The sequence below is a fragment of the Diospyros lotus genome, chromosome 6, assembly GCF_014633365.1.
Source record: "Diospyros lotus cultivar Yz01 chromosome 6, ASM1463336v1, whole genome shotgun sequence".
NCBI lineage: Eukaryota > Viridiplantae > Streptophyta > Magnoliopsida > Ericales > Ebenaceae > Diospyros > Diospyros lotus.
In genome coordinates this window covers 3631352-3657857 of record NC_068343.1, presented here as the reverse complement: position 1 = coordinate 3657857, position 26506 = coordinate 3631352, and the positions used below count along the sequence as shown (strand labels likewise).

At 38.9% G+C, this 26506-nt stretch overlaps 1 protein-coding gene across 3 annotated transcripts; it reads left to right on the top strand.

The window, feature by feature from the left end:
• The first annotated feature begins 214 nt into the window (after positions 1-214).
• Positions 215-26258, top strand: LOC127804047 (SNF1-related protein kinase catalytic subunit alpha KIN10). 3 transcript variants are annotated; one of them, XM_052340761.1, is made up of 14 exons: positions 216-444; positions 583-648; positions 3924-4334; positions 4503-4589; positions 8242-8445; positions 21013-21197; positions 21289-21471; positions 21596-21727; positions 23017-23202; positions 23889-23978; positions 24295-24378; positions 24728-24868; positions 25219-25434; positions 26110-26258. In XM_052340761.1, exons 5-14 carry the CDS (start codon positions 8253-8255, stop codon positions 26221-26223), a joined length of 1524 nt encoding a protein of 507 aa, XP_052196721.1. In that variant the 5' UTR covers positions 216-444; positions 583-648; positions 3924-4334; positions 4503-4589; positions 8242-8252; the 3' UTR covers positions 26224-26258. The 3 variants fall into 3 exon arrangements, with proteins under 3 accessions (XP_052196723.1, XP_052196721.1, XP_052196722.1); XM_052340762.1 differs by having other exon boundaries at positions 583-677; XM_052340763.1 differs by lacking the exon at positions 3924-4334 and having other exon boundaries at positions 215-444.
• Positions 26259-26506: the final 248 nt, after the last annotated feature.

The window sequence follows — 26506 nt, the reverse complement described above, 5'->3', positions numbered from 1 at the left end:
CAAGAAGAAATTATCTAATAGATTTAGATTAAAAGTAAATTTGTTTGTCATTATGAAATAGCATAATTAATTATCTCGCTAATAATAATTATTTAATATATGTAATTACAATCTTCTGTTTAGCCAAATGTGTCATTTCCTTAATTAAACAGACTGGATTTTGGGTTCATCATAAGAGAGAACTGAAGAGTTTTTAAATAAAACAACGAAAGGTTTGGCAATTGGCAGGGATTGGATTTTAAGACAAACAAAATTAATAAAAATCTCTTACCTTTTTTTTTTTTTTTACGTTTATCCTTGAATTTGGAAATCTTAATGAATGGCCGCTGGCTCTGCTGAGAAGAGGAAAAGCATGGCGAAGAGAAGGATTTGCGCGCGCTCCCACCCAGTAATTCCATGGATATCACGGTTGAAGGCCAGTGAATCTAAAGGCATCGAGAAAAGGTTCATTTTCCATACCTCATATATGTGTATATTATTACATAAATGCGTTTATGTAATACGTATATAGGCACGATTGCAAATGTGCAGTTAGTTTCCGTTTTTGCTTTTTTTGTCTGATTCTGCTAACTGATTTGGCAGGTAAATTTGGATAGGGGACCTTGTTTTCTCCTGTTGTGTTCTCCGCTTCCTCACCTGCCATCCTCGGTGAGTCCATCTCCATTCCTGCCGGACTGGTTCGTCGGTGTATGGATTTTCTCGTGTTTTGTTTTGGAATATCAAATTTGAGGCCGTACCTCCACATTTGATTTTTGGTGAAATTAGGGCTTGTAATAGCAGTGATAGGAAGTTTTATTTTCAAGTGTATGGTTTTGGCGATTAGTTTGAAATATTTCCATGCGAGTTTCAGTTTTTGCGTCTTTATGCAGATATCCTAAGATCTATGTTGTTCAAATGCTACTAGGGAGAAGTAGTTCAATGAATTAAGTACTAGATTGTGCCCGTTAACCTGTGATATCGTTATGCTGCAATTTAGCTTGCTTGTTTTGCTGGACAAGCTCGGGTAAAGCTTTATGCATGTCATGAAATGTTGTGTATTTATCTAGAGAGTTCATCAGATAGCACAAATTGTTAGCGAGGTAAGTACTTGGAAACGTATACATATGTCCCTCATTTCACTGATCTCTCCCTGATGTGACCGGAAATTGAATTGTTAGAGACCTAGATCAACTGCTCACTTAGCCAGCAGAATGTAAATAGCATTGAATAAACTTATAAGTACTGAAAATGAGTTAAAGCTACCTCTTTCACCAAAAAAGTTTCCCCAATATTTAATTATATATTTTATAGATTTTTTCTCAGAGCAAACTTAAAAGTTGCTTGGAGTTTGAATAGGATGCTCAATGATTCCGTAATTGAAATGTGGACCTCTCAAGGTTTAGCTCTAGAATGATGAGCCAAGGTAAGAATTGGTACAAAGAGAAGGATTAAACAATAATCTGTAGCAGTTTAGGAAAGATGTTATGGAACCATTGCCATGCAGAGAAGGATTAAGCTAAACCTACAAAACAGTAATCTTTATCAGTAAGAGGAAAATCCTCTGTATCCATTTCTTTCTTTCTTTTTTTTTTTTGGCTTTTTCAAAGAGATTATGTAACCATTTTAATAAGGATTAAGCTAAAACTTCAAGAAAAAAAAAAAGGAAGAAAAAGAAAAATCCTTTGTTGAATCCTCAAAAAATTTTCAGTACCATGAGAATAGATTCTACAAGTTTACTATCCTTTGTGGACTTAAAAGACCAAATATGATTGGTGCAAACCCTTTGTATGTGTCATGATTAGCAGAATTAGGAGATAGGAGATAGCAGAAAGCAATTGAAGTTGTTTCAACTGCAATTACTGCAGTTACAGTAGTGAGCAACAAAGCACTGCAACTGTTGTAAACTGTTAGTAAAGTCAGTTACAATGTAACCAATTAACTGCTGAGGATAGCCATGTATAAGGCTATACCACCTTATACCGAGACACTATGAATAAATTGATTTCAAGTTCTCTCATTTTCTCTCTACCCATTCTCTGTTTTCCTTTGTTTTTCTTTCACGATTGCCAACTAGAACCCTAGATTCGAAACCTAAGGTCTTGACAATATGAAACCAAAATTTGACTATCAAGTTGAACTTCTATTAAAAAATGTTCCATATTTTCATTTCCAAAAACTAAAGGTCATGAAACGGTGTTGCATTCAGTTACATGAATTAAGCACAAATGTACAAATATATATACTTCTGTTTCTTCATTTTATTGAGGGCCTGCCGAGTTGAACACCTAGTGTACGTATTTGACATTAAGACCTGTAACCTCTTGTAAACTCTAGCATTGACCTTTGTTTTTTCTTACCAGGTTCAATTTTGTGAGCCTCCACAATTTCCAGAAATTTCTTTATTTGGTTGAATGGGACCAGTCTGTAGTTTATATTTGAATGTACATATGGTGCCCCTTAGTTTGATTCATGAGCATTTGTCAAACCTCTTCAGTCCAAAAGTCTGAACAACTACTCCGTCGTTTAATGCATGCTGGTTTGTCAAATCTCTCACTCCATTGTAGAATTTTCATTGTCTCTCATGGTATTTAATGCCATCAGCTTCCCCCACCATCAACTTTACTACAAGTATTACATCCTACGGTTCAATGGAGGCTGTTTAGAGTGTTATGTGTTGATTGTAGTTCTTATAAGGTTGATATGAAAATCTATAAATGGGACATGATTAGAGTGGGAACTATAGAATCATAACCATTCACCACAACAATTAAGAATAGCAGCTCCCTCTATTGTTTGTGTAAAATCCATAGGAGTATGTATTTTGTTTATTGGCAAACTCATTTGACAAAAAAAAATGAGTTAATTTTACCAAGGTTTATAAGACTATTATGGTAATTTACTTAGGTTCTTATTATTTTTGCTGTGTTTATATAAGATTTTCTTGTATGGTTTTGGACAGCCTTCTGTGGATTCTAATATCAAGCATAGGTAGAACATGGATTACAACATGCGTTACCATGGTGGAAGAACAGTATCCTCCATGCATTACCATAGGCAAAAGCATGGCCACATTTGGCATTACTTGGGACAGAACAGGAAGTGGATCCATATGAAAATTGATGCCACTTATTTAGGGAAGTCAAAATGGGCTAGATTGCTGTCCATATTCAAAATAAGAAGGTAATTAATCAAGGAACACTTCCAACTGAGCCAAAAAAAAAAAAAAAAAAGGGTTCCCATTTCAGAATTCTCTATATAACTAGCGTGTAATCACCACATTGGTGTGACTTTTTGCATCTATTATTGATCAAGCTTCTCATATTGTATATTGAATATTCAAAGTAATCTTTTGAAATTGTTTATCTCGGGACTTCATTCCACCTTTGTTACACAAGCTTTTAAATGTTGGAGGAGTAAATATTTCTTAGTATTCAGTTCCTAAACCATAACATAACATTAGAAAAAAATCTTGACATGGACTTGACCAATGACATGGCCAGTTAATTGAGTGGCATCTCATCAAGATTAAAGGTTTAATCCACACTGAGATCTAAGATGGAGATGTCTCCTTAAACCTAGAAGGATTAGTGCAGAGGTTGTTTTGAGAAGAAACAAAGCATTGTTGGTGCCTGTGAAAGTAGTGAGATAATACTATTAGGATAAGACCTGAGCCTTATTCGCACTTTCTCCTGCATAATGGTGGTTTCAACTGGACTAAGATCTTATGCTTTTTGTTAATTTGGCTTTTAGGTAAAAAATTGCTCTTCTCGTGTCTTTACTTGTTGGCAATTTTGACTTTGATTTGTGGATTTTTAATCTTTTATCTTGTGACTCCAATTACAGGAGATTGTGGTTCATGAATAAGCTATCCAACTTAATTTCTTTTAAAAGCTTATTCTCTTCTTGATCTTATAGACCCTCAATTTGCTATGGCTCAATTGCAGTTATGGTAATTGAGAAGAAGACCAATAGAGGCTCCTGTGAGAAGAATGGATGGAGTGGAATAAATATCTAACAAAAGAGGTAAACAAAGGCCAAGAAAAACTTGTGGGAGACACTTAATAATGTATACGTTGGAGGGGCTTTATAAAAGATAAAGCCGCAAAAATGGTTGGTGAACTAGAATTTATGTAGCTAATCTCACATAGTGGGAGAAAGACTTGATATTTTGTTAGTTAAGCCCTTGTAAAATTGGGCTGTTTACAATTTCTTTTAATTGAAATGGGCCAAAGCCTACTTAAAAAGGCTCAAGGGCTAGCCCAATCAAGGTCGGCCCATGCGCGAAGCTTGAGACACATGGGACCCAACCGGGCGAACCACATGGCATGACCAAGATTTAAGCGCAGCAGCACGAGGTAATGATGCTTATTTGCATCCATCTGTCTCTCTCTAGATTCTAGATCTCTCTCTCTCTTTCTCTCTCTCTCTCATTCCAAATCTCTCTTTCCCCTTTTTATACTTGTTCAATCAATCGTTAATCCCCACTCTCCTGAGTATATGCCTGCATATTGGTGAGTGCACAGGTGAGTTCGTGTACAGGTTTGGTGCTTTGGTGGTGTTTGAGGCATTCGGTGGTGTTTTTCCATCCTCTCAACTTCAATCTGACATAGGTAAGTGGCGACTCAAGTTCTTTTACATATATATGTATATTTATGTATGCATTTATCCCTCTTCTGTTTTTTGTTTTTGATGAACGATTGACCACTTCTAGTTTTATCTCTCCGCCCCATCACAGTCAAACCCTAGCCTCCATTTTGTGTACCCAAGTCTCCTCCTAAGAATCTAAGTCCTCGTACTCGAAAACCTAACCTATGTCACATGTTTCTGCATCACGGAATTTAGAAACATCTTGTGTTGTTGGATCCTATCTTTCCACAAGACCTATTTCGGCAAGCTTGTCGATGTTGTCATGACACCCATCTTGCATCAGGATCTGTGTCAGTCATGGACCCCACACATTGCGTCGTGACATATTTTGCCTTAGAATCAAAGAAAGACCAGACCTACACCATTTTTTTTCCTGTCAGATTATTTGATCTTTGAGGGATCTGCTCATTCTGAAAAGATCAAATCGTTGGGAAGGGTTTGGATTGTTGGAAGCCCCATTAACTGTTTTAAAATATACTATCAGGTATGTTTTGCTTTTAGCAGGGATGCAGTTCATTTTCATAAAATAACACGCAAGTTGTATGTATGTCAAGCTGGCATTTTTTCATAAAGATGATCAATTTATTATAATTATTATCTGTATTTGGCCTACTGAAATATTTTTTTGTTTGGTATTCCTAAATGTTCATTTCATTTTTGTTTATTTGAAAATGTGAAATTCTCATTTAAGTTTATCTAAAAATGTGTAGTCTATCATGTTGGTGCCTTTTTTGTTTTCTTGTTTCTTATTTTGCTTCGATGCTTTTTCATAATTAATTTTTATTTTCTTATATCAAACAGTTATAAAAACAAAGCTGAAGATTGTAGGAAAAAATGAACAAGTTTGCAATTATAAGAATGAGTGTTAAAGAATGGGGAATTGACCATAGTTTGTTAGATTTGGAAAATAGTCTTGAGTATCTCATTGATTTGCATTCCTAACCAGTGAATGTGTGAACATTTCTTAATTTGATCATCAATCTGCTTTCTGTCTGTTGTTACTTTTTTGGGTTCAATAATTGACTTGTTATTACATATTCTTTGGTAGTGCCTAATGCTAGGATTGTTCATTTAAATATGTGCTGTACCTTATTATTTGTCATATGCTTGTAATCTCATTCATATATCACCATTTCCCTTGTTTAGAATTATGAATACTTAAGAAAAGTAAAAACTTAACAGTTCTAGTTCCATTTGCCCTTGGCTCCTGATGAAATAGCACTCTAATCATAACCAGCTTGACATCTGAAACTGTAGTTACTATGCTCTAGTGCAACCAATGCGTCTGCTTGATCTTAATGCAGGGAATGATTGAAAATAGTTTATTAGTGCAAACACCTGAAAATTAATTATTTAAAAAGAAACAAATTAAGATTGAAAAAACCAGCTTCAGCCCATGCAAGCTTAGCCCAATGATATAAAGCAGGAAGGGGCCCTTAGGGCACCTCATTTTTCATGATGCTTGAAAAGAGGCAGGAGAAAGGTGAGAAAAAAAGAGCAGGCAGTGGAGAGAGAGGCCATTAGGAAGAAGCCGAAGCCGCTGGTCAGAGCTGATTAGCTTCAGATAAGTCATTTCATTTTCTTAAATTTTATACAAAGGGGTCCAATCAAGAGTGACCACCAACGGTATCCATGCTAGCAATGAGTGTTGAACGTCACCTTTCTTCTTTTCCTTTCCCTTGGTTTCTTTCCATTTTCTTTTCCAGATTCTTTAACATTGACCTCTCTAGTTCCCTCTTATGGGATCGATTGCTACAGAAAATAGTGAATTCTGGAAATCCCAAACAGAAGTCCAAATAAAAAATCTAGTCAGTTTAACCTTTAGGTGTTAATTTAGGCCTATTCTAGATAGTTATTAATGTATTAAAATTGATGTGAACCAGGTTGAGAAAAAGAGAAAAAGGCATCTGTAGTGCATGCTAAAAAAGAGAACAAGTGACTGGTTTTGCCTGTAATGTGTTTACTTTAAAGAAATAAATCCCTTGCATGATTTTTTGTACCATGATTTATGTTGTGATGTTTTTTGAAATGTGAAATTTATTTTTCTATATACTGAGAAATATTATGTTTATGAATGTTGTTACTTGAGAAAGAAATTTGGAAATGTTTCGAGAAAAATAAGAAAGTGAATTTTTGAAATGGATTGAAAAATGTACTTGGAACAGTTTACTTAATAGTGTAAGCATAAGAAAAAGGGAATCATATTAGATGAAATCCATGGAAAAGACTCATCCACTGCTGTGGAGTCAGGATGATTATCAACTAAAGGTATTACCCTAATTTCTCAATGATTAGAGGAGAAAGACTTCCAACCCAAGAAGATACAAAGATTCATTGTTGCACTGGCAAGAAGTCCAAAAAATAGATCAGTCTGTTGTGTTGGAATTAGGATGACTTTGACAGCTAGAGGATTGACTCTAATTCTCAACGGTTAAGAGATTCTTGCCACTGTGGTGGTACCATAATCCTAATTGGATCAATTTAGGAAATAGTTTCATGCGCCGTCCTGTGGTGACCCAAAGTATGATGTGGATCCTTTGGGCCTACTACCACCCAAGGAGAAAGCAATCAGCATTAAGAGATTAGGAAAAGATATCTTATTAGCTCCCTGAATTTTATGAATTACTAAGAAAGTTGTTATGGTATTTTAAAGAATTTCTTGAGAAATAATTATTTGAGTTAGTTTGAAATGATCATGCATGCATCCAGAAACTTGTTTAGAATGAAAATATGTTGATTTATTATTAAGGAAGTCCTTCTATTTTCACTTCTTATATTATTGCAAGGCTTGCCCTTAATTGGGATTTTCAGGTCAGTAATGAAATTGTCAGCGTGGACTTCTAGAGTTGGAATCCACTGAAATGACCTCCTAGGGAAGTTTTACTTTTAGTGTGTAGTGTTATTTTGGTACCAGTAGGTACGCCTGCATTGGTGGATTTTGTAACATGTAGCTGAGACTACAATATGGCCTCTGGCATAACATTACACACATATTTTGATGAGGAAGTCCTTGTTATGAAAGATGTGTATTTCAGAATTTTGTTCTAGGTATTGAGTAGAGGCTTGCTTACATGTTCCTTAGGGTCAAGGATCGGGGTTCATGTCTGATCCCACTTCCAAGAGGGGTGTGACAATTAGATTCTCATGAATGCCTTATGTCAAGTTCAATCTGGTTCTTCTTCTTCTTCTTTTTTTTTTTGTCTAGATTTAATCTGGTCATTCCTTTTGTCCCAAAATGAGTGTTTTGCCCCTCATTAGAAACTTTGCAGTCTTGTGCATTCTCTCTCAGTTGCTTGGAGAGATTGCTTATTAATAGGAAATTTAGAACAAAGCCCAAAAGTTAAAATCAGTAACTTTTTACCTTTTGATATTATCCTTTGTCATATATCATATCTTTTTTTTTTTCTTTTCATTTGGACATGGGAATGACTGCATGACCAATTCTAAAATGTGATTTGTCGCTGCATCATCTTTGTTAAAACTTGACTTTTTCAAGTGAGACTTGTTTTGGGATGGTGTATTATGACCTTTGAAGTAACTGCCTAACAATTTTATGCATTCTTGTATATCCATGTTGACTATCTTCTTAATTTTAACATTGCTCTGATTTTTTAGCCTTGCGATATATGATGGATGGATCAGCTGGTCAAGGAAGCAGTAGTGCTGATGTGTTTTTACGGAACTATAAGTTTGGGAAAACTCTTGGCATTGGCTCATTTGGTAAGGTGAAAATTGCAGAACATGCTCTGACTGGCCATAAAGTTGCTATCAAGATCCTGAACCGTCGCAAGATAAAAAACATGGGCATGGAAGAAAAAGGTATGATGCTGATATGATGACCTTTTGTTTGCTTATGTTTGTGTTGGTTTCTATCATTCTATTCTTTAAATCATGAAGTAATTGCATTGTTTTCTCTTTATTAGGGCCTGTTTGATAGAGCTTGCAGTTTTCATTTTCATTATTTTCAATTTTTTTGTTTTCATTTTTAAAAAATGAAAACTTAACATGTTTGACTACTTTATGTTCACTTTTAGTTTTGTATTGTATTTTATTTTCTAACATATCCCTAACGTTGTCAGTGATCGAAGGAGACTTCGAAGGTCACTGGCAACTCCTTTGGGCCTTCTCTCAATTGCAGGCAACCTCCAGATCTTGGAGTTGGACTTGCAATCTGCACGACTCCTAGATCTCACTGTTCTCCTCTCTAAATGGAAACTCCCATGGGAGTCGCCAACGAGTAAGGAGACACCGGAACGAGTGGCCGGTGGTGAGAGTGTGGTCGATGAGGAGTGTGTGATGGGGGAGAAATGAGAAAAAACACAAAAGGTCAAAACACCTTTTCTTTGTTTTTCAAAATTCTGAAAAGTTCTCAAAATATTTGAAAAAGAAAATGAGGGCAACCAAATGCTATTTTTCTATTTTCATTGTCAAAATAATGAAAATGAAAACTGGAAACCGAAGCAATTTCAAATGGGCCCTTAAATGTTTTTACCAATAATGCAGTGTTATGACTGGCTTATTAAAGCATTTACAAAAAAAAGAGTAGTAGTTTCTAGAACTAATAACATTTTAGCAACTAACTTTGGAATTTATAGATCAGCATCTTTTGGTTTATTTCCCTTCTCCAGTAAAATCAGTTATCCTTGGTAAAGTTTCAAATTTCATGTTTGTGATTTGTTTTTACTTTCATGTCTATAATACTGACTAGACAAGTTCGGTATGGAAAATATTTACTTGCCTCCACAAAAAATAGATTGGAATTTTGACCTTATGCTGTGGGATTTTAGCTGCTCCTTTGATACCATAGCTATCTTTTTTAACTTCTTTTTGGTTCATGGTTAAAGAACAGTGGTAATCAGATCATCTATAGAAAAAAAAAGGAACGGAGGTAATTACATTAGTAAACTAATATTTAGAACCCTTGTAAGGTTATGCTGTTTAGGAAACAAAGGAAATGTTCATATTTATGAATTTAGATTTTAAAGAGTATTTTGCTATAAGATTCCAAAGCTGGGATTTCTTGGTGACACTCAAGCATATAAAAAGGAGGTATTAGAAATCAGAGAAGATCCAATAGATTAACTTTTTGTTTCATTCAATAGCACAAGAATAGTTTACCTTATTGAAGAATTTGTAGATCTTGGAAGCTGTAGGCTGTGCTTCTTGACTAAATTACCTTCCAGTTTGGTTCAAGTGTAGACTTTAATGGTGTATAGCAATTTCCATGATAGATGGTGTGATTTAATACGATTATTCTATTTCTTTGTATGTTGTCTAAATCATATAGTCATTTGTTACTATCTCTTAATCAATTATTAATCTATATGAATATTACACAACCTACAATATGATTTAATCTAATTATCTATCTATTTAGAATTCTTGATTTCCTTAACCAAGGAATAAAAGATTTTAGAAAGCTTTGCATAAATGTCATTTTGTGAAAAACAAGAAATAATCTTTTTCATATCATAAAACTAATGAATACAATCTTACTTATAACACACACTCCTAATCCTTGAAGAATTCTAAGACTATTCAATCTCCTAACAATTCTCCTATTGTATAAGAGTTGATTACTCTCCTATAAATTGGGACCCCTACTAGATTACAACAACTCAAACATTAATGAAATAAATCAATTAATAAAATATTAATGAAATAAATCAATTGATAAAATCGAACTACCAACACTCCCCTTCAAGCTGGAAAATGGATGTCCTACATTCCTAGCTTGCTTACTAGATCTTCAAATCTTTTTGCTGGCAACCCTTTTGTCAATATATCAGCAACTTGTTCCTCTGATGGAACATATGGCAAGTGAACGAGTCTGGCTTCCAACTTCTCTTTTATGAAGTGTCTGTCTATCTCAACATGCTTAGTCCGATCATGTTGGACCAGATTATGTGCTATACTGATTGTTGACTGGTTATCACACAACTTAATTGTGTCTTGGAATGAAATTCTTAGATCATCAAGAACAATTTGTAGCCATAGAATTTCACATAGAGTAAGGGCCATAGCCCTAAATTCTGCCTCTGCACTTGATCTTGCCACAACACTTTGCTTCTTGCTTCTCCAGGACACCAAATTCCCTCCTAGGAATACACAGTAGTCACTTGTAGATCTTCTATCAGTCATGGACCCTGCATAATCTGCATCTGAAAAACCTTGAATGTTCAATTTATTTCCTGCTTTAAATAGGATCCCTTTACTTGGAGTAGCCTTGAGATAACACAAGATTTTTCTAACCGTTAGCATATGCTCCTCAGTTGGGCTGTGCATGAATTGACTTATCAAGCTGATGGGAAAGGCAATATCTGGTCTTGTATGAGAGATATATCAATCTTCCAACTAGTCGTTGATACCTTCCTTTCTCTATAGACTTGCTAGTAGGGTTGTTCCATAGCTTGTAGTTAGGTTTAATAGGAATTTTTGTCCTTTTTCCTCCTATCAATTTTGTTTCAGTCAATAAATCAAGCACATATTTCCTTTGAGAGAGAAAAATACCTGCCTTAGAATAAGTTACTTCAATTCTCAAAAAATACTTGAGCACACCCAGGTCTTTAATGTCAAATTCCTTAGCTAGCCTTTCTTTAAGCTTTGCCTTTCTTTAAGCTTTGCCTGTTCTCCTTCATCATTGCTAGTTACTATCATGTCATCCACATATACCAGTAGCATAGTAACATTTCCTTCTATTGAGTGTTTGATGAATAAGGTATGGTCCCCCCTGCTTTGACTATAACCGATAGTATGCATGGCTTTAGATAACCACCCAAACCAAGCCCTAGGGGATTGTTTGAGCCCATATAAGGCCTTATTTAGCTGACATACCTTCCCACTGAGTCTCTCATTAAATCCTGGTGGTAAATCCATAAACATTTCCTCTTCTAAATCTCCATGGAGAAACGCATTTTTAACATCTAGTTGTTGTAGATTCCACCCAAATGAGGCTACCAATGACAGGAGAATACGAACTATGGTCATCTTTGCCACTGGTGCAAATGTCTCTAGGTAGTCAATCCCATATGATTGAGTGTAGCCTTTAGCTACCAGCCTTGCCTTATACCTCTCAAGTGTCCCATCGGCCTTATACTTGATATTAAAAACCCATCTACACCCCACTGGATTAACTCTCTTAGGTTTGTCCACAATATCCCATGTATGGTTCCTTTTTAAAGCCCTCATTTCCTCAAGCATAGCAAGCTTCCAATTTTGATTTTTCAGAGCCTCAGTTACTGATTTTGGAATGATAATTGAATCTAGAGATGTTAGGAAGCTTTTATAGTTTTGGGAGAGGCGATGATATGATAGGTAATTGGCTTTTGGGTGTTGGGTGGTGCAGCTTCTAACTCCCTTCCTAAGAGTTATGGGAAGGTCGATATCAAGGATTTGGCCGATAGAGGATGGAGGTATTGTTTGCATGTGATCCCGGCTTTAAATGGGAGAGGAGTTTGGAGCTTGCTGGTCTTCTGGGTTTGGTTGTTTTTGTTTATATACATAGGGAGACCCCTTGTATCTTCCTTGCAACTGCTGGCAGGCTTTTTGCTCATCAAATTTGGCCTGATCATCACCATGGTTAAGGTTGTTTGAGTGCTGAGGAGATGGACTGGCTGTAGGGTCAGGATTAGAGGCATGACTAGGTTGATTGGAGACCAAATGAGGATTAGCATTAAGCTGAAGAGTGGATTGGGAAGATGGTAGAGGAAAGAAGATGTCACTCGAGTCACCATAGGAAGTCTCCCCCTGGTGACTAGCTTGGGTAGAGCCAAAGAATGGAGTAGTCTTGACAAATGTGACATCCTTAGAGACATAGAGCTTGCGAGTGGGAGGATGATAGCATTTATATCTTTTTTGTGTGGGGGAATACCCAAGAAAGACACACTTCACAGCTTTTGGATCAAGTTTATTCCGAGAGAATTTGGAAATATGAACGAAGGAAACACACCCAAATACTCGAAGAGGAAGAGTGGTGTGGAAATTAGAGTCAGGAAAATGAGTAGTGAGGCAAGAGAGAGGATTTTGTTGGTTTAGAACTTTGGTAGGCATGCGGTTAATAAGAAATGCGGCCGTAAGAACAGCCTCTCCCCAGAAGATTTTAGGAACGGTATGATGGTGAAGCAATGCTTGAGCTACATGAAGGAGATGTCTCATATTCCTTTCAGTTACTTCATTTTGTTGTGAAGTATCCACACAGGAAGATTCATGGATAATCCTTTCTTGTAAGAAAAAGTGGTTCATATAAGAGTTAAAATAATCTCGAGCATTGTCGGTTCGAAATTTCTTTATGGGAGTTCCAAATTGAGTCGTTATCATTTTACAGAAGTTTGGTAAGACTGTTTGAATGGCTGCTTTGTCTTTTAGCCAAAAAAAACCATGTCATCCGAGTACAATCATCGATAAATGAGATAAATCAACGTGCCCCAGAATAGGTAGGAATTTTGCAAGGACCCCATACATCAGAATGAATTAATGCAAATGAATAGAATGGAGTTTATTGCTAATTGGGTAAGACACACGATGTTGTTTGGATATAACACATACATCACAATGAAGAGTACTAGCATCTAAAGAAAGAAATAACGTAGGAAACATAGATTTCAATAAAGAAAATGGTGGGTGACCCAACCGGTAGTGATGCAGCCATATTTGGTGATAGTTGGTTGTAATTTGAGAGGAGCAAGCCACTGGTTGCTGGTTCTTTGCTGCTTTCCTTGTCAAGCAATACAGCCCATTTGTTTCCCTAGCAGCCCCAATCCTCCTTTCGGTTTTCATTGCCTGAAACTTACACACATTAGTAGAAAAAACAACATGGCAATGTAGGTTTCTTGTGAGTTGAGAAATAGAGAGGAGGTTGGCTGATAATTGGGACACATGAAGAACATGGTTAAGGGTTATGTTTGGGCTTAGATAAACATTGTCACATCCAATTATAGGGACTGTTTTGCCATTAGCAAAGCAGATTTGTTTCGTGGTCTTAAGGAGTTGATAGGTAGTAAACACATGGGAGTTAGGTGTCATATGGTTTGTAGCTTCGGAATCCAAGATCCAAGTATCATTTCTATCAGCGTTTGATGCTGGAAAAATTACAAAATAAGCAAACTTACCTGAGGGCTTACCGGAAGGGTCTTGATGAGCCAATGAGCAGCTGCCATCATCTTGTATGGTCTTCAAAAAGGATTTCAGTTTGTTGATTTCCTCACTGTTGAGAAGTGAGATCTAAAAAATTTTCCTCCAGCTTTTCCATAGTTCCATCCTCTTCTTGTCCCTTTTGTGATAGATAGGATTGAGTGCTAGGCCGAGTAGCTGTACTTGGGAATCCTTCCATTTTTCTTAGGATTGCTTCCTTTCCGTGGAGCTTGAGGCAATTATCTCGGGTATGCCGAGGTTTCTTGCAATATGTACATCAAAGTCCCTCTCTGTTGTTAGGCCACCCTTGTGCTCCTGATTTTCCACCTCTCTACCTTGATCCTTCTCCTTTGTTTGACACTAAAGCTGATCCATCAGTGAATGCCCCCTGCAACATCACTGCCCGCTTGTTTTCCTCACTTCTTACCATTGCAAATACCTCATTGAGTGAGGGCAATTTCTCTCGGCCAAGAATCTGCACCCTTGCTTGATCAAAAACCGAGTTAAGGCCAATAAAAAATTCAACAATTCTATCCCTTTCCATGATCTTATTAAGGGTTGCAGCATCAGCACTACACACCATCTTAATTTTTTGGTATTGTGATGGAATCCAACCGATAGGAAGGATCTCCAATGGATGAAATGGATTGAATTGTATTTCAGAATTGGAATTACAGAAAATAAAAGTAAGTACAGCAGCAACTGGGCGTTTGAAAGGCCCAGAACTCTCCTACAATTACTCCAAATTCTTCACACCCTCTACCTCTCTTCCTACCCCTTTTATATGCTGTTATTCCCCTCTCTCTCCTGCATAACCGTATTTGGTTATGCAGGCGTGTCTGCTGGTTTGTGTAACAAACCAGCCAAATATCTATCCTATCCCTCGCGCACATGCTGGTTGAAGCTTCCTCCAGCTGTACTTCCAATTCCCTTCAGTTGCTTGTGACGCCTAGAGTAAGTATGCAAAACCGGGGGCCTAACATCACTCCTTCCCCCAACTTTCACCTTGTCCTCAAGGTGAAAACCTGGAAACTGCTGTTGAATGAGGTTGAAAGGCTCCCAAGTGGCTTCCAATGGTGGTAACCCCTTCCATTGCAGTAGAACGTCCAAACCTCCCACATTATTTCCTTTGCCTGGTCTGACTCCCAACACTGCCTCCGATTCAACCAGCATCTCCAGCTCTGCACTTAATTGATTGGGAATATCCACCGCGGCTTGCAATGCCCCCTTGGCTTCTCGCAGCTGGGATACATGGAATACTGGGTGAATGCTGCAAGATGAAGGTAACTTTAACCTGTAAGCCACAGGTCCAACCTCCCTCTCCACCTCAAACGGACCATAAAAACTAGGAGCCAATTTCTCATTAGTACGACCAGCCAATGACTTTCGACGATAGGGAATTAGTTTTAGGTAAACTAAGTCCCCTACCTCAAACTTCACTGCTCTTCTCTTCATATCAGCCCCCTTCTTCATGATAGCTTGAGCTCTTTGTAGCTGTGCCTTCAGTTCCTCCAGAATGTGGTCTCTCTCGACAAGCTACTGTTCCACTACTGAAACCGGTGTGGAGCCCCTTTGAACTTTAAGTATTGCTGGCGGTTCACGCCCATAGATGGCCTGGAAAGGTGTAGTTCTAGAGGCTGTGTGGTATGAAGTATTGTACTACAATTCCGCCCACGGCAGCCACACAAACCAAGATTTAGGCTTGGAAGAAGCAAAGCAACGAAGGTATGTCTCCAATGTCCTATTCAGCACCTCCGTTTGACCATCCGTTTGTGGATGGTAAGCTGTGCTGCGTAGGAGCCTGGTGCCTTGGAGACGAAACAGTTCCTCCCAGAATTTGCTCATGAAGATCTTATCCCGATCAGATACAATGGACCGTGGTAGACCATGAAGCCTTACAATCTCCTTGATGAAGACTCCTGCCACTTCTCCAGTAGAATAAGGGTGTTTCAGCCCAACAAAATGGCCATACTTGCTGAGTCTATCAACTACCACTAAAATCGAATCTATTTTTCCTGACCTGGGTAAGCCTTCGATAAAGTCCATTGCAAGGTCTTCCCAAATTTGATTTGGGATCAGAAGGGGTTGCAAAAGCCCTCCTAGCTTGAGTGCCAGAACTTTGTTTTGCTGGCAAATCGCACAGTGGCTTACATACCTGTGAATGTCCCTCTTCATTCCCAGCCAATATACACTTGCCGCAATCCTCTTGTAAGTCTTCAAGAATCCCGAGTGCCCCCCAACATTCCCATCATGACCCTCATGTAAGAGCAATGGGATGAGAGAAGAACCCTTCGGTAGATTTGGCTCCCCTTGTAGAAGAGAAAACCATCCACCAACTGAAAATGGGGTCTGAAAGTAGGATCCCGCTGGAGATCCTTGACCACCTTTTGCAGCCCTTCATTGTCAGCTATCTCCTTAGCTAGCTGATCTAGTTGGAGAATCTGAGGAACGGTTAAAGCGAGGAGGGCAGCAGAGTGGCTGATGCGGGACAACCCATCAGCTGCTTTATTCTCTAACCCAGGTCTATATTGGATTTCAAACTGAAACCCCATTAACTTAACCATCCACTTCTGATATTCTAGACTCACCAATCTTTGTTCCATCAAGAACTTGAGACTTTTTTGATCTGTCCTGACCACAAATTTCTGTCCCAAAAGGTAGTGTCTCCACTTTTGCACCGCAAATATGATAGCCATAAGTTCCCTCTCATACACTGATTTCCTCCTTCCTAGCTGATTAAACGCCTGACTGAAGCATGCAATAGGTCGATGGTCTTGCATTAATACTGCCCCCATGCCATGTCCAGAAGCATCCGTCTCCACCTCAAATGGCTTGTCAAAATTCGGCAAAGCTAACACCGGCAGTGACACCATGGTAGCTTTGAGCTGTTGGAAGGCTTGCTCAGCAGCCTCATCCCAAAAGAAATTACCCTTCCTAAGTCTGTCCGTGAGTGGCCATGCTATCTTACCATAATCTTTAACAAAACGCCTGTAGTATCCGGTGAGACCAAGAAAACCTCGCAACTCCTTCAATGTGGCAGGGGAGGGCCACTCCAACATGGCTTTTACCTTGCTATAATCAGCCGAGACTCCTTCTTGCGATATAATATGACCCAGGTACTCAATTTCCAGTTGTCCGAATGAACACTTCTTCTTATTCGCAAACAAATGGTTAGCTGCCAATACCTCCAGAACCGAGCACAAGTGTTGTGCATGCTGTTCAAAATCTTTGCTAAAAACCAAGATGTCATCAAAGAAAACTAGCACGAAACGCCTCATCTGTTCTCTGAAGATATCATTCATCAGTGACTGAAACGTGGCTGGCGCGTTAGTCAATCCAAAAGGCATTACGAGGAATTCGTAATGGCCTTCATGTGTCCGGAATGCTGCCTTTGGAATATCCTCAGCCTTGACGCGAATTTGGTGATACCCGGACTTAAGGTCGAGTTTGGAGAAGACTTTGGCCCCATGAAGCTCATCCAGCAACTCTTCAATCACTGGAATTGGAAATTTGTCGGCCACTGTCACCTTATTCAATGCCCGATAATCCACACAAAACCGCCACCCTCCATCCTTCTTCTTGACTAGCAGAACCGGACTAGAAAAAGGGCTGGAACTGGGTTATATGATCCCTGCTGCTAGCATCTCTCCTACCATCTTCTCAATCTCGTTTTTCTGTAGATAAGGGTAACGATAGGGCCGCATACTAATCGGAATGGTGCCTGGTAGCAGGTTGATGGCATGATCCTTCTTTCGGGAAGGAGGCAGCCCTTCAGGTGCTGAGAATACCTCCTCAAACTCAGCTAACACCTTCTTAAGGAACGGTGGGACCTCGACCATTTTGTCACTGTAATCAGCTGCCATTGTTCCCAACTCAAGCAACATTCCTTCTCCATTCTCCTTGAAAGCCTTCATCATCGCTTTCAGGGATACCAAGCTTTTGCTCAAGCTAGGATCTCCTTGCAAGGTCACGGCCAATCCCCCCACCTGGAACTTCATAGTCAAGGCTTTCCAATCCACTCTCATCTTTCCCACCGCAGCCAACCACTTCATCCCAAGAATTACATCTGAGCTACCCAGCTCCAGAGGTAGAAAATCTTCCACTATTTGCAAGTTTTGTAGATGCAACTTTACCCCCTTGCAAATACCGGCCCCTTGCACTGCCATCCCGGATCCCATGATAACACCATAACTAGTCGTTTCTGTTCGCGGCAACCCCAATTGTTGAACCAGCTCTGTCGCTATGAAGTTGTGCGTCGCCCCCCCGTCAATCATAACACCTTGTAGCTTCATGGTCTGCAGTGTTGTTAATCCAACCACCGAATTCATGGAGAGTTCAATGATTTCGCTGCCTTGGCGTACATCCTCTCCTTCCTCTTCTTCCCTCACTTCCGTGGTTCCCCGTTCGGATCCTTCCCTCTCTTTCTCTTCATCATAAATCATCATAACGTGCAGTTCCTTGTTCTTGCATCTATGACCAATCGAGTACTTCTCATCACAACGGAAACACAATCCCTTCTCCCTCTTGGCTTTCCACTCAGCCTCGCTGAGTCATTTAAAGGAAGCATTACTACCACTCTCGGCCACTGGTAGCTTACTGCTCGCCTGATTCGAGACTCTCGAATAAGGAGTCGGGCTTCTAGATTGAGTGGGACAGATTCTAACGGTGTTGGAAGTAGAGTAGGTGGGAAATTTACTTCCCACTGGTCCGAACCCCCTACTGCAGGTTAGGATGGCTGCATTTTTATCCTCAATACATTGCGCCATTAGCATGACCCGATCCAACCCCCTGGGTTGAAGTACCCTGATCTCAGCCTTAATTTCAGGCTTAAGACCGTTGATGAAATGTCCTTCCAAAAACGCCTCAGAGACGTCCGACACAGGTACCGCCAACGTCTCAAACATCAGCCTATACTCCTTAACCGTACCTTCTTGTCGCAGAGCTAGGAACCTCTCTTCCAGCGACCCTTCTTGAGTTGGGCGGAATCGGTTAAGAATTCCTTGCTTGAGCCCTTCCCAGCTGCGGATCCCCCTGCGCCTAGACTCCCACTGGAACCAAGCGAGGCCCCCTGCCTCGAAGCACAATGCGGCTGACTCGATCTTCTCGTCCTCCGACAGCTGGTTGACCGTGAAGTATCTTTCCGCCCTGAAAATCCAGTCGTCTGGATTGTCTCCTTCGAAGGTAGGCATTTCCAGCCGCCTACCTCTCCCCTCCGGTCGCCATGCAGCGTTCATGCTTCCTTCCATTCTGTGACTCATACCCCCCCCCCCTGGTGTCATTTCGGAATCTAGGGTCAAATCCAGTGGCCAGTCGTTCCCATGAGCCTTAGCCTTCCGCTCCCGTTCCTGTTCGTCCCACCTTGTGCACATGATAGCGAACTGCTCCAGCATCTCGGCTACGTTCCGATTTATGGTTTGAATCTCTCCCCTCATCGTGTCAACCTTCCCCTCCAGGTCCCCCACTCTCTCGGTTAAGTTTACCATGATGATCGAAGATGCTCTGATACCAAAATGATGGAATCCAACCGATAGGAAGGATCTCCAATGGATGAAATGGATTGAATTGTATTTCAGAATTGGAATTACAGAAAATAAAAGTAAGTACAGCAGCAACTGGGCGTTCGAGAGGCCCAGAACTCTCCTACAATTACTCCAAATTCTTCACACCCTCTACCTCTCTTCCTACCGCTTTTATATGCTGTTATTCCCCTCTCTCTCCTGCATAACCGTATTTCGGTTATGCAGGCGTGTCTGCTGGTTTGTTACAGACCAGCCAAATATCTATCCTATCCCTTGCGCACATGCTGGTCGAAGCTTCCTCCAGCTGTACTTCCAACTCCCTTCAGCTACTTGTGACGCCTAGAGTAAGTATGCAAAACCGGGGGCCTAACATATTGATCCAATTCTAACCACAAGCCATTCATGCTATTGTAGTACTCTGTAACAGTCATCCCCCCTTGTTTAGTACTACTTATCTTGGTTTTAACTTCATATATAACCGATGCATCTTGCACTTTAGAGTAGGTTTGCTTAGCTACTTCCCAGATTTCCCTAACAGTACTTAGAAAGATATAATTTCTGCTAACATCAGGTTGCATTTCATTCCATAGCCACGACATAATAAGGGAATCCTCTATATCCCATACCTGGAAATTGGGATCAGTTGCTGTCGGTGGAAGAGAAGTAAGATGGCTGAGTTTTCCTCGACCTTTGAGGAAAGTTTGAACCAGCTGCGCCCATTGGAGGTAGTTTTTACCATCCAATCGATAGGGTAGTAGCATGCCGGGAAGCTCACTCACTCCTGCCCCAAAACTGATACCAGCTCTCGAACAAAATCCTGCTACATAATTTTCAGTGGGTACTTCTCCAGTGTTCATGCTGGAATATGAGTTTTCTGCCATTCCTTTGCTAAAGACAACTTGCAGCGATCAAGGCTGAAGATAGGGGCGGCAATTAAGGCCGAGTGGATGAACAAGGGAGCAGCGATCAAAGCTGAAGATAAGGGGCTGGAGGCAGCAGTTGCTGCTTCCGATCTTTTGGCAGCGAAAAGAACAGCGCGACTACAGCGGAAACAAAGAGAGGAGAAGGCAGCGGCAAGAGACGTGACAGCACTAGGTGGCTCGCGGTGGCTGATCTGCTCACAAGAGGTAGGTCCGGCGACGGCGGTAATGGAGAAGGGAAGACAGGGAAGAGGCCGCTTATGGTTGGGCGGCTGAAGAACCCAGTTGGAGAGTGCTGGCGATGAAGGCCAGAGGGGGAAAAACAAACCCTAGAGGCACTACTGAGGATAGCAGCAATGAAGGCTATAGAATCCTAAACAATTGCCTCTGATACCATGTGAAAAACAAGAAATAATCTTTTTCATATTATAAAACTAATGAATACAATCTTACTTATAACACACACTCCTAATCCTTGAAGAATTCTAAAACTATTCAATCTCCTAACAATTCTCCTATTGTATAGGAGTTGATTACTCTCCTATAAATTAGGACCCCTACTAGATTACAACAACTCAAACATTAATGAAATAAATCAACTAATAAAACATTAATGAAATAAATCAATTGATAAAATCCAACTGCCAACACATTTACATTTTGATTTTTTCCTTGGTATTAGATACATCATTAGACAGTTCAAACTTGACCAACCCCTGCAAAAATTTTCCGTGCTTTGGTGCATCTAATAGAGATATTTTACATCAGTTGCAGTTGGATCTAGGTTATAATAAGACCATGTTGTTGATATTTTGCAGTTAGAAGAGAAATCAAAATATTGAGATTGTTTATGCACCCTCACATTATTCGACTTTATGAGGTTATAGAGACACCCACAGATATTTATGTTGTAATGGAGTATGTAAAATCTGGTGAGCTATTTGATTACATTGTGGAAAGGGGAAGGTTGCAGGAGGATGAAGCTCGTAAGTTCTTTCAGCAGGTAAAATTTATTATCTGTTGGATTCTTCCAGTGTACTTCTAAAATGAGTGATTAATTAGCATTGTTACTCTGCCCTGGTTCTTTGAAACAGATCATTTCTGGTGTAGAATACTGCCACAGAAATATGGTGGTTCACCGAGATCTTAAGCCGGAGAACCTGCTTTTGGATTCCAACTGCAATGTGAAGATTGCTGATTTTGGTTTGAGCAATATCATGTGGGATGGTCATTTTCTGAAGACAAGTTGTGGAAGTCCAAACTACGCTGCCCCAGAGGTGCGTAATTGATAAGATTTTATTTAAGGCAGTGAAACTAATTGGGAAGATTGATCTGTTGAATAATATATCTATTACTTACTGTTGAAATATCCAAAGTTAATATCAGAATCCATTTCTTTAGGTTATATCCGGCAAATTGTATGCTGGACCAGAGGTAGATGTGTGGAGCTGTGGCGTTATCTTGTATGCCCTTCTCTGTGGTACCCTTCCTTTTGATGATGAAAATATTCCATACCTTTTTAAGAAAATAAAGGTACATGGCAATTAATTTAATTTATATAAGCACTCATCATCACTGCTTGATTTGCTTTTTCCTTTTTTAAAGTTGCTGAATGATTGTGAAACTTGATGTTGCGGCATCATTTGGTAATATGATTCAAGTGGCTATTTTGAAATTTAATGTGTATATACCATAGATGTCATAATCATCATCAAAGTGTTAGCTACCACACTGTCTGGTGGTGACTAGTGAGAATATTTGACAGTTGCACTAATTTGTTTCTCTTGAAATAAGAGATACAATGCTATAATCTTTTATACTGGTAGGGGAAATCCATTGTCCTTCAAGATATTCAACTATTATAAAAGAAATCCTACTGTTTTTGCTTGTATGTTTCATTTCATGCTGTATATTGTAGTCGCTTTATTGGTGAACTTAACCTTCTACTATATAGTAAGCAATGCTGCAATTGATTATCATACCTTAACTTGGATATCCAAGTTGACTTGGATATTGATGACCATGAAGGAAAATTGATATCCAATTTTAGTCAGATGTGCATCAACATTTTGGCTTTGGAGCAGTTCAAATTAGGGAATCGGTCAGGGGAAGTGTCGACAGTTCTAAGAAACAAGATAGGCAGAAGACTTTAATATGTTAGTTTAGAGTGGGAGGTAAGGTAATTTATGAAAGCTAAGGGAATTTCAAAAGTGTGACTCCTGTGAAATCCGAAAAAGTGAATCTCTCCCTCTTAAATATCTTTTGGAAGCTTCATCATTTGAAAATCTTTAGCATTGAAAAGTAATATTTTACCAATTGCTTGGAATCTTGGCATGTACATGTTGTTTTAACTTTTCTTTTTGCGGTGCTATGGGAGTATTTATCCTCATATGATTCTTACCACTTGTTACATAAAACCCCTCCCCGTCCCCCTGTTGGGGAAACATATAAAATAACTAATCTATATAGCAAGAAAAACAGAAGAAAGAAGAAGAAAAACAGAAACAAAAGAAAACCACTTTTTTCTATATAAAATGACTAATCTATATATCTGCATATATATAGCAAGAAAAACAAAAGAAAGAAGAAAACACATTTTCCTAGAGTGGGTCCTCTCTTTGGTTGAAAAATGGTTCAGAGTGCTTTCTTCTGGAGTGTTTACTGTAGTTAAGATTCTAGTTCTGTATATATCAGATTTCTAACCTTATTTCTTCATTATCTTTCAGAGCTTTAATTTTTCTAGACTGATATTTTAGCCAATCATATCGTTGTTTATAAGGGTTGCTGCCATTCCATCTGAACCCTTGTTCTTTATCCTTCAGGGTGGAATATATACTCTTCCCAGTCATTTATCAGTGGGTGCAAGAGACTTGATCCCAAGGATGCTTGTGACTGACCCTGTGAAGCGAATGACAATCCCTCAGATACGTTACCACCCCTGGTTTCAAGCTCATCTTCCACGCTATTTAGCTGTCCCCCCACCCAATACAATACAACAAGCAAAAAAGGTTCACTTTTCATGCCAATCAAAAATACATTGTGTTATTGGCTGATTTTGAAAACAAAGGTGTGCATATTTACATCAGTTGTGTATATAGATGCAGGAATCATCTGGCGTGTGTTTATTTCTTCCTAATAGTGGTCTAACAAAATATGTTGCTTTTTATATATAAATAGTGGGATAATTATCTTCAAGTGCACTCTACTTTCCCAGAGTCACTCAAGCCTTTTAGAAATTTCTTACTGCTGACCGAGTTGAACAGTTTATTGTTTGTCTGTTCATCAGTTGTATTGGAGTTTTTTTCTTTCGGAGGTTCTCAAGTTGATGCTTTTCTAATAAAATACTTCTGTGAGAAATTATTTACTCAACTCTAGTAAGTAATCAAAAGAGTAAGAGTGAAAAAAAAAGTTTTGAGTATCAATTTATGTTTTGGTTCATTCATTTTACAAACACAGGACAATGATATTCTTGTTTTTCTTATATTACATGTCAAGAGGGCGTTTCTTGGTCTTTCTGTATAATTCAATCCTGTGATCCTTTACATGCCTTTCATCCAAATTATATTTTATATAGGGAAATGTTCATTGCTTTGTTGATATTATCTTCTTTATTGGTTGATTCAATTCAAGCAATTACTTGGGCATTTATATATATATTCTCTAAGTAATATGACTTGAGTAGTTTCAACTGCAGATTGATGAGGAGATCCTTCAAAAAGTTGTTAATATGGGATTTGACAGGAACAGCCTTGTGGACTCTCTTAGCAATCGAGTACAAAATGAGGTACTCATTTCCATTTTTCTGTCTTTTTAGTTTCTAGAAGTAGTTGCTTGAAAGTAGTAAAAATCTAGATGGAGAAGTTTGAAAAAATGGAGTTAAAGAGTCTATGAAGAGCCAGTTACACAAATAAATGCCAAAGCTAGGTCTGTGGCCCTGGTCTTCTGGAGCAGATAGAATGACCATTGTGAGGATGTGCCTAGTATTTTAAATGGCCGGATTGTTGTTTTTGTTGAAGATCAAGAATTTATGTAGCCAATGCCACCTAATGGGATTAAGTCTTGTGACTGTTGTTGGCTGGATTGTCATTTCATGTTTTCAGGGTACTGTTGCCTACTATTTGCTATTCGACAATCGATTCTGTGTTTCCAGTGGCTATCTTGGTGCTGAACTCCAGGAATCTCTGGTGAGTAGTTATTTCTTTAGTGAATAGAAATTTATAGTACTAAACTTTGTTACTTTTTGGGCCCTTATGTTATTTTTTCTTCTGTTTTTTTTTTCTCTGGAAAATGAAGAAGCATTACTTGTGCCTGTATCCAAATGTCCTTGCCTTGAATATTTTCAGCCTTAGTGGACTGCCAAAAGGGTGCCTTTATATTGATATCAGTTGCTTACCCCTTGGCCATCTTTTGGTGGGATTTATTTGATGATATGGTTTGTGTTTTCTGTTAAAAGAGATTGAAATATAAAATGTATCTGTACTGTAATGTCATTATCTACTCTTACATCTACCCAAAATTGTGCATTTTCTGTAGGAATATGTTTTCAACGGTATGAATCCAAATGTTACTGCCACTCCAGCTGTTGGACAACGAATTCAAGGATACATGGATTTTCAAGGAATGGATCCAGGATCCCACCTCCCTATTGAGAGGAAATGGGCTCTTGGTCTTCAGGTTAAGTTTGTCTGCTTACATGCTAATCATCTGGGGACTTGGAGGATGTAAGAAAACCAGTTTGTAATATATGTGCCACTAAATAAAGGGATTCAGGGAACTGGCAAGGCTATATTCCTTACGGGCTCTATGTACCTATGGTACTTATTTAACTAAGATATAGAAGTCATTTGGTCGAACCTGTTACAAGCATAAGGTATGGGCAATCATTTGGACCCCATTGCCTTGTAGCGCATTCACAAGCATTGCAGTTTGTGGTGACTTGTCATCCTTAAATTTCAATATGGAACTCTTAATGTAGTGCTATTTATTGGTCATATCAATAATTTTTATTTTCTTTTCACTAACAGACTCAAGCTCAGCCCCGTGAGATAATGATAGCGGTTCTCAAAGCTTTGAAAGAACTAAATGTGTACTGGAAGAAGATTGGGCACTACAGCATGAAATGCATGTGGATTCCTGGTCATCATGGAAACACGATGAGTTCTATGCAAAGTGATGAATCCACCATCATAGCTAACGATGGTGTTAATAGGCTGCCGAATGTAGTCAAGTTTGAACTGCAGGTAAATAACCCTTCCTGCCACTCCTGTTATTTATGGTTGCAATCTTCCACAAATTTTGGAAGTTTAATCACTGTTTGCACTTTGATTATCACGAGGATGCGCATCTTTTTAGAGCATGCACTTACAAAAGCTGAGTCGGATGTTGTAATTTTCATTTTTGCTTTCATTTAGAAAAAGAATATAATTACTATAGAATGCATTTTATGCACTATCCAACCCAGCATAAAGGTCTTCATTCACTTGTCCTTTTTGATTCCTTAAAAAAAATTTAATAAACTATCTTGAACAATTTCTACTGGACTCCGCCCATATGCTTTTATGCATTCTAAATATCGAGTAGATGGGATACTGCCGTATGGCTATTGTTGCAATAAAACCCTGCATTCAATTTGGATTTGATTTTCTTGGGACACCTTTCATCCATGCATGACAAACATAGGATAGGCATTTCTAACATTCTACTCGTGAGAATGACCAAGAATCATTGCTGATTGTATGACCAAGAATCTTTACATTACTACTTGTCGCATCAGTAGAAAAGAATCGTAAACGTTTTTTGTGTTTTGGTCTCTTTTCTTCTACTTGCACAATCATACATTCATAATCTATATTTAGCATTTTCTTTAACTGCAACGCTGACCAGATATGCCGGTGCTTCTGACCTTGTGTTTGCAGCTGTACAAAACTCTTGACGCGAAATATCTTCTTGATATACAGAGGGTCCAGGGCCCACAGCTTCTGTTCCTGGATCTCTGCTCTGCTTTTCTTGCTCGGCTCGAGCTTCTCTAGAAGCGGCAGCCTTGTGTTGGCAGTGAATCTTATGCCATCGTAACTTAATGCCTGTATATGAACTTTCTTTCCGTTTTGTAATGCTCTCTGAGTCTGAACTAGACCTCTCAGTTGCCTCGGAAGTAGTTTGGACATCTGCTGCGTGGCGTGTGCCTGTGCCTGTGCCTGTCATTTTGAACTCCAACTTCCATTTCCGTAATGTTAATCCTTGAATTGTTAATGGATCACAGAATGGGGAGTCTGTTTTATCTAAAGATTCTGAGCAATGTGATACATCAGTCAA